Source organism: Desmodus rotundus, chromosome 4 (assembly GCF_022682495.2).
Source record: "Desmodus rotundus isolate HL8 chromosome 4, HLdesRot8A.1, whole genome shotgun sequence".
NCBI classification, from domain to species: domain Eukaryota; kingdom Metazoa; phylum Chordata; class Mammalia; order Chiroptera; family Phyllostomidae; genus Desmodus; species Desmodus rotundus.
Window position 1 is genome coordinate 145,541,614 of NC_071390.1, and position 16,238 is coordinate 145,557,851.

General features: G+C 39.3%; 1 protein-coding gene across 1 annotated transcript in view; it reads left to right on the forward strand.

Annotated features, from left to right (window-relative positions):
* MYO3A (myosin IIIA) overlaps window positions 1–16,238 on the forward strand; it is a 211,290-nt gene that overhangs the window by 150,957 nt on the left and 44,095 nt on the right. Inside the window, exons 25-27 of the mRNA XM_024575935.3 lie at window positions 2,426–2,503; window positions 4,278–4,483; window positions 14,558–14,669. Of these exons, the coding sequence (XP_024431703.2) occupies window positions 2,426–2,503; window positions 4,278–4,483; window positions 14,558–14,669 (396 nt within the window). The remainder of the gene's footprint in view (window positions 1–2,425; window positions 2,504–4,277; window positions 4,484–14,557; window positions 14,670–16,238) is intronic.

The window sequence follows — 16,238 nt, forward strand, 5'->3', positions numbered from 1 at the left end:
GTCTCAAGCAGTTCTTAAAGAACCCACACATGGACTTACTCAGACTCAATCCCTCTGAGCTCCAGCACTGGGGTAATAGCTTAAAAGGGAACAGAGGCATACAGGGAGGAACTGAAGTGTCTGACATTAAGGTGAGAGCAGGGGTTGGGAGGGTAGAGGGAGGACAGCTTTCTTCCAGACAGAAAGATGGATAGAGACAATTGTCCCTTTTCTGAGCCCTCCCCCCACAAAGTCAGAGAACTGGCAGGTGGGAGCCATATCTGAGGCTCCATTAACCTGGCTAACACTCTTTGCCACGCCCTGGAGATCCTCTGAGACTCCGTCCCACCCAATTATGATCCCACCCAAGCTGTTAACAGTAACTTTTCCATATGAATGCCTTGTCTAGGCTCATGCTCACAACTTCCTAAATCCTCTCAAACATGAAACAGCCAGCCTCAGTGAGCCCCCAGAGCCTAGTGGCCCCAGGCCTGGCACTAGCGGCAGCCAGCACAGATTCACAGCATGGCTTTCCCTGGGAATTTGCAAGCCCAGCAAATGTAGCAGCCATCTCAGATTGCTTTATAGCCCTGGACAGAACACGGGTGGGGGCTGACCTTGGCCTGCCCTACCCAGGAAACCCCAGAGCTTGCTCACCCAGTGGACAGCTATAGACCATGTCAAAGCACCACTACCCTGCATCTTCACAGCTGACCCTCTACGGAGGGCAGAGGGTGATGGTCAGTGGTCATAGTCAGCCCATGCAGCTGAATGGCCTGGCAAAATCCCTCCCTTTGACCTGCCAACAGCAATCAAGGCTCAGCTACAGAGGAGAGTGTACTCAGCCCACATGGGAGGTGCACCTTGAGTACCCAGCTTGGGTGATAGGGGAGCCTGTGTCAGTGGACCCTACAGGACACCTACTACATTAGGCTACACTACCAAGACAGAGTGTCATAGCAGCTCTACCTAATACATAGAAACACACACAGGGAGGCTGCCAAAACGAGGAGACAAAGAGACATGGCCTGAAAGAAAGAACAGATCAAAACTCCAGAAAAAGAATTAAACAAAATGGAGATACACAATCTATCAGATGCAGAGTTCAAAACATTGGTTATTAGGATGCTCAAGGAACTCATTGGGTACTTCAGCATAAAAAAGATCCAGGAAGAAATGAAGGATACACTAATTGAAATAAAGAACAATTTACAGGGAAAACAACAGTAGAGTGGATGAAGCTGAGGATCAGATCCATGATTTGGAACATAAGGAAGCAAAAAACAACCAATCAGAACAACAAGCAGAAAAAGGAATCCAAAATAGGAGGATAGTTTAAGCAGCCTCTGGGACAACTTCAAGCAGTCCACCATTCACATCATAGGGGTGCTAGAAGGAGAAGAGGAAGAGCAAGAAATTGGAAATCTATTTGAAAAAATACTGAAAGAAAACTTCCTAATTTGGTGAAGGAAGTAGACAGGCAAGTCCAGGAATCATAGAGTCCCAAACAAGATGGATACAAAGAGGCCCACCCCAAGACACATCATGATTAAAATGCCAAAAGTTAAGGATAAAGAGAAAATCTTAAAAGCCGCAAGAGAAAAGCAGTTAATTACCTATGGGTGAGTTTTCATAACTGTCAGCTGATTTCTCAAAACAAACTTTGCAGGCTAGAAGGAATTGGCAAGAAATATTCAAAGTCATGAAAAGCAGGGACCTGCAGCCCGAGTGCTCTACCCAGCTAAGCTATCATTCAGAATCAAAGGGCAGATAAAGAGCTCTTCCCCCCAAAAAAACACAAAACAAAACAAAACAAAACAAAAACCCAAAACCTAAAAGAGTTCATCATCACCAAACCATTATATGAAATGTTAAAGGGACTTATTTAAGAAAAAGAAGATGCAAAACTATGAACAATAAAATGGCAACAAATACATATCTGTCAACAATTGAATCTAAAAAACAAACTAAGCAAACAAGAACAGAAACAGAGTCACAGATGGATACAAAGAGCGTTTTGATGGTTGCCATATGGGAGGGAGTTAAGGGGAATGGGTGAAAAGGTGAGGGGATTAAGAGATACAAGTAGGTAGTTACAGAATAGCCACAGGGATGTAAAGTACAGTATAGGAAATAGAGTAGCCAAAGAACTTACACACATGACCCATGGACACGAATAATGGTGTGGGGATTGCCTGAGGGACTGGGGGTACTCATTGGAGGTGAGCAAAGGGAGTCAAATTGGGACTATTGTAATAGCATAATAAACAAAACATAATCAAAAAAAAAAACCAATTACCTTAAAGTAAAAATATCAGTGACATTTTGTTGTCTTACGTATTTGAACGCATAGACTATGATAACCTGAAGGAAAATTCCATGTGCTCCCTGTGGATTTAAAGCACAGTCAGTACTGAGGCATCACTGTCTCCCTTGGTCTTCTTAGGGTGAAGCTGGAGAAACCACACGTCACGCCAGAGAGACGACCAACATGAAGACACAAACAGTTGCATCGTATTTTAGGGTAAGATATTAAATGACGATGTGCTGTGCTTAAGGATGTTATTTATTCTGAATGAAAGTGACAGATCAAAAGCTAGTAATACAGTGTGCTATAGGCAAAAAAGAATTTTTACTGTATTTTTTACTTAGTATTTGTTAGATATAGGATGTATTAGAGTATACACTCAAAATCTGTAAAATTACTGTATACTAGGTCCATCTTAATGGAGGTCTATACCTGGATTAAAATTTGTCCATAGAACCAAATGCATTTCCACTAGAATAAAACTTAAAAGGGCTTTTAATTTGATGCTATGATAACTATCAGTGCTCCTTTCCACTCCTGAATAATTTTAGGATAGACAGACGGGACAAGGTTGAGCATTCATTCCCATTCCATGTCTTGATGCACACAGATAAGATGAAAACCTCAAAAGAATGAACACAGAGTAACCGCTGCCTGGTCCCTAAGGAAAACCAATGCCTAAACTTCAGGAAATTCTTGCCCAGCTTACCGACAGAGGTGTCTATCACCTTTGTATCTACACTGTCTGGCAGATGTTTGCAAGACTCTAGGAATGATGACTCACTGATAAATGTAATGAAAAAGGGCTCCAAAATAACAAACCCAGCCGTGTGATGAAGATCATGTCTGAGTCTGGGGGCTGAGAGGAAGCCATGCGAATCCAATGCTGTGGCAGTTACCCAACGCCGGCGCTTGGTTTGCTCCAGCCTTGTCACTGTGGGCTTCCGTATTTCCAGCACTGAAAGAGATCCAGCCGTCAACAGCCATCAATGTCCACACGGTCATTCCCTGGCCAACTACCTATAATCCTGGTCTCTAACATACTAGTTTTCTGGGATTCTACTTTTAATTGAACCATGACTATTTTAGTATGTTATATACTTACTTAGTTGGCTGCTAGTTTTTTATACTAAGGAAATTGCCTGCTGCTTTAATAAAGTATTGTCGCATAACAGTTTTCTTATTTGTACGGTTTTTTAAAATCTAAAATAAATAAGAAAATTATCAAATGAGCAGATTAGAGCACTTACATGGGGTTGCTCATTTTTATAACTATGTCCTACATATGAAACTGCATTAACTTCTCAGTCCTTATGTTAAAGTAGGAGGTGATTCTGACAGGGATTAAAGTGTTTACTCTTATTCTTTCTATAAAGAAAGAGCTAGATAAGCAAATTAGTAGCATAAGCAGGAAACTAGATTGTGTGCCTAAATAATGTAATTTGGCAAGTCTCCCTAAGAGGATATAATTACTTATAAACTATATCAAAAATAATTTAATCTATTAATTAAAGTTGCCTTTAGAATTTACAAATTTTTTAAAAGATTTTATTTGTTTATTTTTAGAGAGAGGGTAAGGGAGAAAGAAAGAGAGGGAGAGAAACATCAGTGTGTGATTGCCTCTCACACACCCCCTGCTGGAGACCTGGCCCACAACCCAGGCATGTGCCCTGACTGGGAATCGAACCAGCAACCCTTTGGTTCACAGCCTGCGCTCAATCCACTGAGCTATACCAGCCAGGGCACAGGCAAATTTTTAATAACTAAGTTCCTAGTTATTGCCTCTACATTTTTATGAAGAAATCTGTCTTTTAAAACATACTATATATGAAATTGTCAATACAAATTTCCCTCTATTTACTGTGAATTAGCAGAAGCATGTTTAATATTCAGTTTTTCATTTTTCTTCCTTATAGTGAAAAGAAAGACCTACAAGCTCATAAGCTTTTGTAATGTACACTGGGAAATTTGTTTTTGTTGCATATTACAGTATTCCCTGATGGATTTGTTATCTAAAATGGTGGTGGGCCAACCTCATTTTGTTCGTTGCATCAAACCAAATAATGAACGTCAGGCCAGAAAATACGACAAAGAGAAAGTTCTGCTACAGCTTCGCTACACAGGAATTCTGGAAACAGCAAGGATTCGAAGGCTAGGGTACTCACATCGGATACTTTTTGCTAACTTTATAAAGCGGTATGTGGACTCCTTCTTAAGTTTCCATGTGTAATTTATATCAAAATTCTTCAGAATATTATAGGAAACAGTAAGAAACAATCACTTAGGCATTCTTGGGAGGAAGCATTTTATTCATGCTAAGGATTGTGTGTTGAAAGAGAAGGTAACCAGTCTGGTTACTGTCAGTATTTTGCTAGCTTGCTTGTTTTGTTGATTAGGTTCTGCTTATAGGAGATCATATAGCATTTGTCTTTTACCACCTGGCTTATTTCACTTAGCATAATGCTCTCCAGTTCCATCATGCTGTCTCAAAATGGACAAAACGAAAGATGGGTAGGATCAAAGGTGGGGAGTGGAGATGCCTGGGGTGGGGGGGATGGTGGGAGTAAAATGGAGACAACTGTACTTGAACAACAATTAAATAAATAAATAAATAAATAAATAAATAGAAGGTAACTAGGAACTGGAGCTGCAAGTCTCTCTTGGCAGCTGGGAGGTCCTATGTGGCAGCACAGGCACATGATTGAGAGGCCTGAGCTCCTACCCAGTTCTCATCCTGGCTCTGCCACTTGCTGTGTGACCATAGCCTATACCAGTGATTCTCAGTGAGGGGAGACTTTGCCCTCAAAGGACGTTTGTTGATGTCTGGAGACATTTTGGGTTGTCTCAACTGGCGAGATGCAGAGGTGGCTGCTGGCATCTAGTGGGTGGAGACCAGGGATCCTCCTCAACATCTGAAAATGCGTAGAACAAGCCCCCGCAACAAATAATTATCCAGCCCAAAATGTAAACAGTGGTTGAGAAACCATTTTCCTCATCTTCCTCATCTAATCAACCTGCCATGACTACCTGATAGAATTGTTATAAGAATCAAATGAGATATGTCTCTAAAGGTGCTTTAGGAGACCTATAGGGTATAAGGAGTCCTTTCTGATATTTGAGATTAATGTAAAATGAACTAAGCTACAGATTAAATGTTTTATTATATTTATATTTATTATGTTATAAATATATTTTATATCATATATTTTATTTATATTCTTAAATATATTATATATTATATGTATTACATAATATATTGATAGAAAATATTGTGTATAATAATATAATATATTTTTATTATATTTATTATATTAGTGGTGGTATAGGTATTCAGTATCTTATGTATTTAATATTTAAATGCTCATGTTTTTTATATATATTCTATGATTTGTATTGGCCATTAAACTTGATATTTTAGAGTTTTTGGATGTTTTTTATAAAATCCTTTTTTAAGTATTTTTTATTGATTATGCTATTACAGTTTTTCCAATTTTTCCCCCTTTATTCCCCCTCTGCCCTGCTCCCCAACCCTCCAGCATTGCCCCCCCACCTTAGTTCATGTCCATAAGTTGCACATGTAAGTTCTTTAAGTCCTCTGTTTCCTATACTATTTTTTATCTCTCCCCATCTGTTTTATGCCTACTAATTATGCTTCTTCTTCCCTGTGCCCTTCCCCCCTACTCCTCCCCTCCCCCTTCCCACTGAAATCCCTCCATGTGATGTCCATTTCTCTGATTCTGTTCCTGTTCTAGTTGTTTGCTTAGTTTTTGTTTTCATTGTTTTTCTTTTCTTTTAGGTTCATTTGTTGCTGGTTGTGAGTTTGTTGTCATTTTACTGTTCATATTTTTTATCTTCTTTTTCTTAGATAAGTCCCTTTAGCCTTTCACGTAATAATGGTTTGGTGATGATGAACTCCTTTAACTTGACCTTATCTGGGAAGTACTTTATCTGTCCTTCCATTCTAAATGAAAGCTTTGCTGGATACAGTAATCTTGGATGTAGGTCCTTGCCTTTCATGACTTCAAATACTTCTTTCCAGCCCCTTCTTGCCTGCAAGGTTTGTTTTGAGAAATCAGCTGATAGCCTTATGGGAACTCCTTTGTAGGTAACTGTCTCCTTTCCCCTTGCTTCTTTTAGGATTTTATCTTTATATTTAATCTTGGGTAACTTGATGATGATGTGCCTTGGTGTGTTCTTCTTTGGGTCCAACTTCTTTGGGACCCAAAAGAAGTTGGGCTTTCTGGACTCCCTGGAAGTCTATTTCCTTTGCCAGATTGGGGAAGTTTTCCTTCATTATTTCTTCAGATAACTTTCAATTTCTTGCTGTTGTTCTTCTCCTTCTGGCACCCCTATAACTCGGATATTGGAATGTTTCAGGTTGTCCCAGAGGTTTGTAAGTCTCTCTTCACTTTTTTGAATTCTTGTTTCTCCATTCTGTTCCAGTTGGATGTTTATTTTTTTCCTTTTGCTTCAAATCATTGTTTTGAGTCCTGGTTTCCTTCCTGTCACTGTTGGTTCCCTGAATATTTTGCTTTATTCATTTTGGGTATCTTTCATTTGTTTTTTCATTTTTTGATCAAGCTCAATCAGATCTGTGAGCATTTTGATTACCAGGGCTTTAAATTCTCCATCAGATGGGCTGGCTATCTCCTCATCACTTAATTCGCTTTCAGGTTTTGCTCTGTTCTTTCATTTGGGCCCTATTTCTTTGTCTTGGAGCACCTGATAGGTTGTAAGGGGGCGGGGCCTTAGGTATTCACCTGGGCAGGGCAACCCTCCTTGCTGCGCAGCAGTGCTGACTCTGGGGGAGGGGCTAGAGAGGGAATGGTGCAGACCACCTGCTACTCTCTAGTGCACTTTCCAACCAACTCTGAACTCTCCTGTGAGACTGGGAGTTTCTCCCACTGTGGCAACCCCATAGCCCACAGTCAGCTCTGAGTCTCAGTTTTGCCTTCAGCCAGCCCCGCCTGCCCCATCTGCCACCTCGCCTTGGTTTTTCTGAGCCGCCCAGCCTGCACAGTCTGCCGCCTTACTGGTCTGGTTGTTCTGGTTGATTTTTTCTTTAATTCCTTGGTTGTCAGAGTTCCATGCAGTTTGATTTTCAGGTGCTTCTGGTTGTTTAGTGATTTTAGATTGGTTGTTATCCTCCTTTTGGTTGTGCGAGGAAGCAACGAGTTTCTACCTATGCCTCCATCTTGGCCAGAACTCTAAAGTTTTAGTTTTAAAAGTGGAGTCTATTGCAATTTTTAGGTAAAACAGCATTTGTGGAATTCTCCATATGTAACATTCTCTAGCTTTTTTCAGAGTTTATCAATTAGTATTAAGAACAAAGCAAAGTTTTGTGATTGAATAAAGAACTGTGATTCTAACTCCTCACCCCCACCAGAAAAATAGCAAAACACAACGGTCTTATCTTATATTGTGTCAAGCATTCTTTTACTTGGCATAACCAATACCTTTACTAAATGAAATGAGAATTCTTATTCTTTTTACAAATTTTCATAGTTTTGGTAATCCATGGTAGTTCTGATTATTTTTTCTTTAAAGAAGTAGGAAAGAAAAGTATTCATTTGGAGCACCTGGAAGTAAAGTAAACCCTACCACTTTGTTATAATGGAGTGCAAAGTTACACAAATATGGTGACTTCCACACTGACAAATTCTTTATCACAGTTTAAAACAGACTTTAAAACTTCAAGTTTTAGAGTTCAGAAGTATAGCCAGCATCTATCCAATAACTGACTTCGCTTCTCACATAGCAGACACAATTTTACATCCTAAACTAAGAAAAAAAAATACTGTAATTTCTTATTGACCAGTAGGTGAAGTTTTCATTCTGAACATGAAAGCAGGTAGCCCACAAGTGCTTGATACAAAAGAGTTTCAAGTTTTAAATTAAAATTTGACCAAATTATCATACTCTTCATTTTTAGAAGAGTAGATCTTTAACTTGCTTAAATATTAATATAAATAACATTAATATAATATAATACTAATATAAGTATCCTTATATTTTAGTGATTTTTTGATGTATAAGGTACCATGCTAATCACTATTGGAACACTGAACTTTAAAACTTTAAAGTGCAGGCTTGATCTTCAAGAAAAAACACTCCAGTTAAAATTATCAGAGCCATCACATGGGAAGTTAATAAGCAGTGCAAGGTAATAAATACCAAGATCCAAGGGAATGGTACACACAATATAAAAAATCTGGGGAGAGAACAATTATCTCCAGGAAGACTGCTAAGAGAACATCAAGAAAGAAGACTCACACTGGGACTGGATAGACGGCATGTTTGGTGGAAAAGACAGGAAGGGGCTTTCTCAGGGTAGAGGTGGGTGTGCCAAAGCTAGAGGGGCTTGGATTAGACTGGACTGGCAGAGCAGGTGTTACTGAAATGACAGGCTAAGGTGGGATAGCATGAGAAAACTGATCTGGTTAAAGATATGGCCTTGAATGCCAGACTAATCTAGTTCTTTCAAAATTATCTATGGTTTTACAGTATGGACCATAAGGAGAACTAAGCTCATTTTCTTGATGATAATTATAGTGTGAGTTGCTTATTTAGAAGGACAGAGTGAGAATAAATTCTTAAATGTATTTCTAAGTCCTGTACTATTATAGAATAGCAAATTACTACATGATAAATGAGGAGAAGGGAAAACTAAGTAGACAGAGAACATGTGAAAAACTGTTCTGAATAGAGGAAGTTCCAGAAATAAAAGACCAAGCCTCTTCTCTGTCACTGATTTGAAAGCTATCATCCAAATTGGCATAGACTCTCAGGAAGGCAGAACAATTTGCCAAGGCCCTGTGGAGGTATAAATAGGGCTAAATGAACCTCCTCTGTCCCGCCTTAACCTTTGACTAACCTTCCTTGTGCAATGCAAAATTCATCAGGCCCTTTGTTCGGTGGTAGATCACTTCTATTCTGTGCCAAAGAAACAATCTTAAGGAAAGGTATATAACATGAACTTACTTTGCACATGACACTGGGTTTTTATTATAGTTATTTAAAGTAAACCCTTATACTAAGAAGCCACTGGAATTAGTTCCATTTTCCCACCAGGCACCTGTAACACAGTGGTTTGGCTCCCAGAGTTCTAATAGAACCAGAACTTGTGATGAGCAGTAGTATAGTGAAGTAGGTAAGTACACATACTTTGAAGTCAGAAAACCCAGGTCTGAATCCCAGTTCTACCACTTACTTAAATATGTGACCTTGTTCAAAGTTACTTGAGTACTAAAAGCTTCAGGTTTCTCTAATCTGCAAATAGGAATGATGATCATCATGTCAACTTTATAGGTGGTTAGAAGCATTAAATAACATAGTATGTACAAAGTTGTCAAGGACACATAATATTGATAATTATTTTCATTATTATTTTTGCCTCAGACCTAAGATCCCCAAATTACTTATTATCTATAGTGCTATAGTCCCAAATCCCACAGTTTACATCACAAAGCTAACCCATAAAAACAAAGCAGAAGTCAGTATGTTGGCTTTAAACCAAGTCTTTAAACCATGAGGTACAACAAAGCACCAATCTGAGTGTTTCTGTATGAACACATCCGATCTGCCTAGATGTTTATTTCCACAGCAAAGTCCCAGAAACTATTCATTAGTCATTCAACAAGCATTTAATTGAGCATCTACTATGTTCCAATCCTTAAAAAAAGATTAACACAAATCTTAATCCAAGATTAATAAAAGAGCTTCCAATATTAAGAAACTCAGAGACTAGTTGTGGAAACAGGGATCTAATTATTGGCATTCTCATACAATGTAATGTAAACTCCAGGAGGCAAGGGTGTTTGTTGGTCTGCTGGGTTCACGGTTGTCCCCATCACTTACATGGGTGCCTGGCACGTGCTAGGTACTCAATAAATACTTGTTAAATGAATGAAAGAATAGTGGATATTTTCAATAAAAGTATACACAGGGCACTCTGAGAGCATGAAGTAGAGATAGTGAGTGAAGAGGAAAGAGGAAGACTTCTTAAATTGTAGTAGACATTCCAAAAAAGCAGAGAATCAAAAGTAATATAAACTATAATTAAATATTTATAAAAGTATAAGTATATACTATATATACTTTAACTTAGAACATGGGCATATACTCATTTTACAGTCTTTTGAGATAGGGTTAATTTTTTCCTTTGAATAAAAGTCCACTAATCAGAGTTAATTGACTCTTTCTTACATAAGCTATCCATACCCCTTACTTATGATTTCTAGTTAATATTTCTTGAAGTGAAGCAAGAAGCTAAAGATACTTGTAAAACAATCACAGGACTGAATATTTCTTGTTTCTCCTCAACCCTCTGTAATAGCTTCATCCATGATTAATTCCATAGTTTTCTAGAACAGTTCTTTATGAAGTCTTACCAACACATTTACTGCAGTTTCGTATAAACAACTCTATGGCTTTTCCCACTCACATTTCACCAATTTATCTGATAATTATTTGACTAATGTGTCCTCAAGTGCAGCCAAGAAAACCGGCTTGGCAATAAACCCAGCTCCCTTGGCAGAGCAAAGCACATAGGCATACCAGCGAGAGCGGCTGCCCGTGAGCTCCAGGAGTGCGGTGGACATCAGTCGGTATGCCCCACACAGAGAATGTCGTGAACCCAGTCAGTCTGTTCATTGAAAACAGGTTGAGAAGAGTCTCTAGCCTATTGGAAGAGTTGGTCTTCCTTAAGACAACAAGGAGTGAGGACGGAAGGACATTCAGGCATAGGAAAGAACACACACAAAAGCATGGAGGCATGAGCAAACATGGCCCTTCAGCATAATTTTAAATAACTGTTATGACTGCAGCTCAAGATGTCCATGAGAAATTGCAGAACATGGGGCTGGAAAGACGGGCAGGAATACAGAGCAGGAAGGAGCGTTCAGACTAGTCATAATATGTGGCAACCAATTTTAAATGACTGCTTTCAATTTAAGTTCAAATGACTTCATTTCCACTGCTTCCCAGCCTTTCATATTTATGTTACCTGCCAGCCTTTCAAAGCACCTGATTTTGCCATCTCAGCTTAGAACTTGGGAAATTCTCCAAGACTTTGAAGTCAGAAAAGGGCGTGATCAGATTTTCATTTTAAGATAATTCAGACAGAGCTGGACAGGTTGGCCTGGGGAAGGGAGAGGGGAGTGAAGATGGACGCAACCAGTGGGGAGACAGTTACAGACATCAAGATGAGGAGTAGCTTTAAAGCAATGACAGTAGGAATAGAGAGAAAGAAATGGATTCCAGAGGGACTTTTATGATTGTTCAGTACACTGAGTGAAGAATAGGGGAGACTCTAGGACAACACACAGATTTCTATTAGTACCTTTTTGAAAGTGGTGATATTCACAAAGATGGGAACTAGCAGAGGAAAGAAAAGGTGATGCATTTTGCTGAGTTTGGAGTGCCTGTGGGATAGATAACCAAGTGAGGGTGTAGCGTAGGCAGTCAGAAGTAATGTGTTCAGAGTCTTGTAAACAGGTGTAAAGATACAGATTTAGGAATCATCACATACAGGGAATAGTTGGAACCATTCATTTAACAAGACATCTGTGAAGATAGCTTAGAAAATAATGGAACATTGTAGAACACTAGCTTTTAAGCAGCAAGTCTAAATATGAAGCATGTCAGGGAGACTGAGGGGGGAGCAGCACAGGGGGACAAGGTGGGATGGAAACCCTGGGGACACTCTCAAGACAGAGAGAGTGGTTGACAATATCAAATGCTGCAGAAAAACACTTACAGTTAGCGTGGCAACAACAGTTTAGATTTCATTACTATTCAAACGATTATATGTGATCCGATAAGATCCCAAGAGCTGAGGAGTGATGGGAAGTACAGAAATGGGGACAGTTATTTTAAACAATCTTTCAAATTACCTATAAAACTAGTAGGAGATATAGAATCATTTTAGATGAGAGACTTAGGGGGTTTGTTTTGTACCAAGTGGAAGGAGCTACAAGAAAGAAAAGGAATTGAAAATATATAGAAAAGGAGGAGAAGTCAGCACCCAGAATACAAGGAGATGGAGGATAAATATCTCCTCCTCTGAAGGAGGAAGACAGAATCAATAGTGGGCAAATGAACTTGTAGTTGGGGAAGAAGTTGGTGGAGCTTGTGCCTGGTGGCCTCTAGTAAAACAGTAGACAAGCTTATCTGCTGAGAGTGGTTCAGAGCGCAGGGAAGATGGGGGGCTTGATGGGGGCAGGAAAGATTAAATAGCTGTGTGGGGATCAAGTGTGGGAAGTGGCCATGGACACCAGTGAGGATTCTGAGCATCCTTGTGGGCCCAGCTGAATCAGGAGGCCACACATGCATAGGGGAGCGCACCGTGAGTAAATGGGGATTTCCCCAGGCAGCCCTCTGAAGCCTCACCTGAAAGCAGAGAAGCAGATGATTGGGTGGTCCAGGTTTGCATGTTTGCAGACCATGTGCAACAAAACAAGGAGAGTGAGAGTCAAGGGCGTTCACTTAGGGTGACTCGTGTGATGACTTGTGAGATCCTGGCTGGATCTAGAAGGAAATGAAGCCAGGAGATGGTTGGCAGACTGAGAGAGCAACTTCAATACTGAAGCCCTGGACAGTGTGGCTCAGGTAGTTGGAATGTTTTCCCATAAACTGATAGGTTGTAGGTTGTTTCCCCAGTGAAGGCACACACCTAAGGTTCAGTGCCCTGTTGGGGTACCCATAAGAGGCAACTGATCAATGTTTCTCTTCTACATCAATGTTTCTCTCCTTCACTTCCCCTCTCTCTTGGATGAGGATGGAAAAAAAAATTTAATCCTCCAGTGGGCAAGGCTAACACATGGGAGGCTAATAGACACTTTCTGAGATTATTTGCACAGACAGCAAACACTATGAGCATCACTTCATTGTAGACCATTCTAAGCCAGAATTCTCCAACAGCCTAACAGAAACTGGTTCATCTGAAGATTCAATGAAATGAAATGGTGGAGCTGGGATGTATTATTTTTAGAGCTTTTATCTGGGGGCTCGTATTTAGATAAGAAAGTTGATACTTAAAGAGGTTCCATGATGTGTCCAAGTCTATACAGGAACTAGATGAGAGCTCTGCTCTCCCAACTCTCAGTGGGGCACCCTTCACTTCACCGTGCTACCACACAGCACGGCCTCTTTCTGACGTTCACAACCTACCCAAACTTGCTGCTTTGTTTCCACTGAACTCTCAGGTTAATCTTGCACCAAGAAATTGGATAAACATAAGGGAGTGTTGAAAACTCTAGAAATCTGCCTTTTTGTACAAGATTGTTTGACCACTGTCAACTGGTTTTTCTTCCTTTAATTCACCCCTTTTCCCCACTAGACTGTGATTAGTCTGAAAAACTTATGGCCTCTTTACTCACTTCCTCCTTTCAATTATTAATGTATTAAACCAATAGAGAAATCAGCCAGCAAGAGACAAGGCATACTCAAGGAAAACAGTGACAGAAGGCGTGTAAACACTGGTGGGAAGTTTGCATAGACTTAAACCCCTTCCTCCAATTTTAAGATCAGCCTCCAATGTTTTTGTGAAGGTGAAAAGAAAAGAATAAAACCATTCCCTCTGCTTCCTGACCCTGGAGTCCTTCTGCATTCAGTGCATAGAGAAATGTTACTTTTAAAAATATATCTAGCTAATTTTTTAAGATTTTTATTGAATATATTGGGGTGGCATTGGTTAATAAAATTATATAGGTTTCAAGTGTACAGTTCTATAATGCATCATCTGTATAATGTACTGTGTGTTCACCACCCAAGGTCAAGTCTCATTCCATCACCATTTACCCCTCCCTTTACCCTCTTCTACCTGCCCCCACCCCCTTTCTCTCTGGTAATCACCATACAGTTGTCTGTGTCTGTGTCTGTGAGTTTGGGTTTTTTTTTCCAATCCCTTCACTTTTTCCATCTACCCCCCTTACCCTTTCCCTCTGACAGCTGCCAGTCTGTTCTGTGTGTCTGTGTTTCTATTTTGTTTGTGTTTGAGTGCAGCTTTTTTTGGATATTTCAGTGTTAGGTGTTGAAAAGCAACTACTAAACTGAAAAAACAATGCTCAAATTCACACAAACAGACTGGACTGAATTTGTGTTGGTCTAGAATTTGATCTACTCCAGAGCAGTCCTGAGAGCACCTAGGGATCTGCTGCGTCAAATCTGGGGCATCTCTTCCCTCCCCTTCACAGAGCTGTTGAGTGCCCACCAGGCTCAGAGATGTTGGACCTTTGCGAAACGCTAACCAGCCCCTTCTCCCACTTGAAGGTACCATGTTCTCTGCTACAAGTGGAACGAGGAGCCCCCAGTGAGCCCCGACACCTGTGCCACCATTTTGGAAAAAGCTGGTCTTGATAACTGGGCTCTTGGAAAAACAAAAGTAAGGTTTTCGTGAAATTTTCAAGACAAAAATTAGAAGTTATGTTAGCTTTACTGAGAATTATAACATTTTACCTTGATTGAAAATGTTATGGCTTTTTATATTACAGGGTCTTAGTTTAACATAGGGAAAGTAAATTGATAAATTCATAAAGGTTTTCTTCAGCAAAATTAAATATTTTGTTCTCATAAATGTTTCTTTTAAGAAATCCAAGAAAAAAAATTATCTTGAAGTCTCATCCAAAAATGGGATGAAATTTATACTGAGTATACTTCAGTTCAAATAGTATCGAAAGCATACTATTTTCTCTATTTTATCACCACCAAATATAGTCACAAAGCTGTAGAGAATCATGATCTAAATAGGATTTTGTTTTTCTTTTTTCTTAATTCTTAAATCTTCTATTATAAACTTGAAATTTATCCAGAATGAAATATTTACCAATATTATTAGACTTGCTATATGTGTTTGTATATTGATATGCTTATGTATTAGATGTGAGAGCCTGTAAGATCATAGCTTACTTAATCCCTTAGAACATGAAGTAAAAAATAATAACCCATTTTGAATATGGAAGCAAGACAGGTGGCTTCTTAGAGACAGGATGCATTGGGCTTTGCAGATACCCACAGAGTATCACAAATGGGTATACAGATAGAGTACCAGGTCTTTGGGGCACATAAATGTGTCGCTGGGGAAGGATGGATCAGAGAGCCAACCTAAAGCAAAGAAGTACTCAGGGACTGACCACTCGAGAATAACCACTGTCAGCCATACCATAGACCCAGAGTGAAACTTCCATGGTTGCAAAGACATTTGGATTAGTCTTGGAGGTAGGAGGTATGGGAATCTTCATAATGTTCAGATGACATGTTGGTACTGTAACAATTTAAGAGATTTGTTTCAATGTTTATCTTAGACTGAGTCCTACATATTCAATAAACTATATTTACTTTAGTATTTAGTAGGGGAAAATTCAGAGCACTAAAAAGATTTGTATTTTATTCATACCCTTTTCTTTTAGATGCTCACAAAGATGAGTTTTGTCGGGCTGAAACTCATGGTTCACGGGCTGAAACACAAGCATAACTTCAAATGGAGTTTTAACTTGTAAAAAGGCCCTTTGCAGTTTCAGTTCTGCATGATATTTGAATAACATTTTAAAGCTATTAAAGCTATTTGTATTTTTCCACTTCACCTTTTCCAACTCATTAAGATGGATAAAAGTATTCACTGTAGGAACATTTCTAATGCTGCACACACACAAAAAGATGACCTTTTTAAACAGATTGAATTTTAAATGAATTGTCAACAGTACAGTGGACTAAATATATTAATATCTAGAGCCCTGTAGAAATTAAAACTAACTTCAATCAAAACGTATAAAGCTAAACTATTTGCTTCTAGTGCCCAGCTTTCAAGTAATGGAATTCTGAGAGAATTTCAGAGTCTGGGCGACCAGGTCTCATGGCTCAGCTGTTAAATTTGAATGTAAGTGACTTTCTTAGTGGTTTCAGTAAACTCTCCTTGAGGTGAATTTTACTAGTAAATGCAGCCATTAAAAGAAGA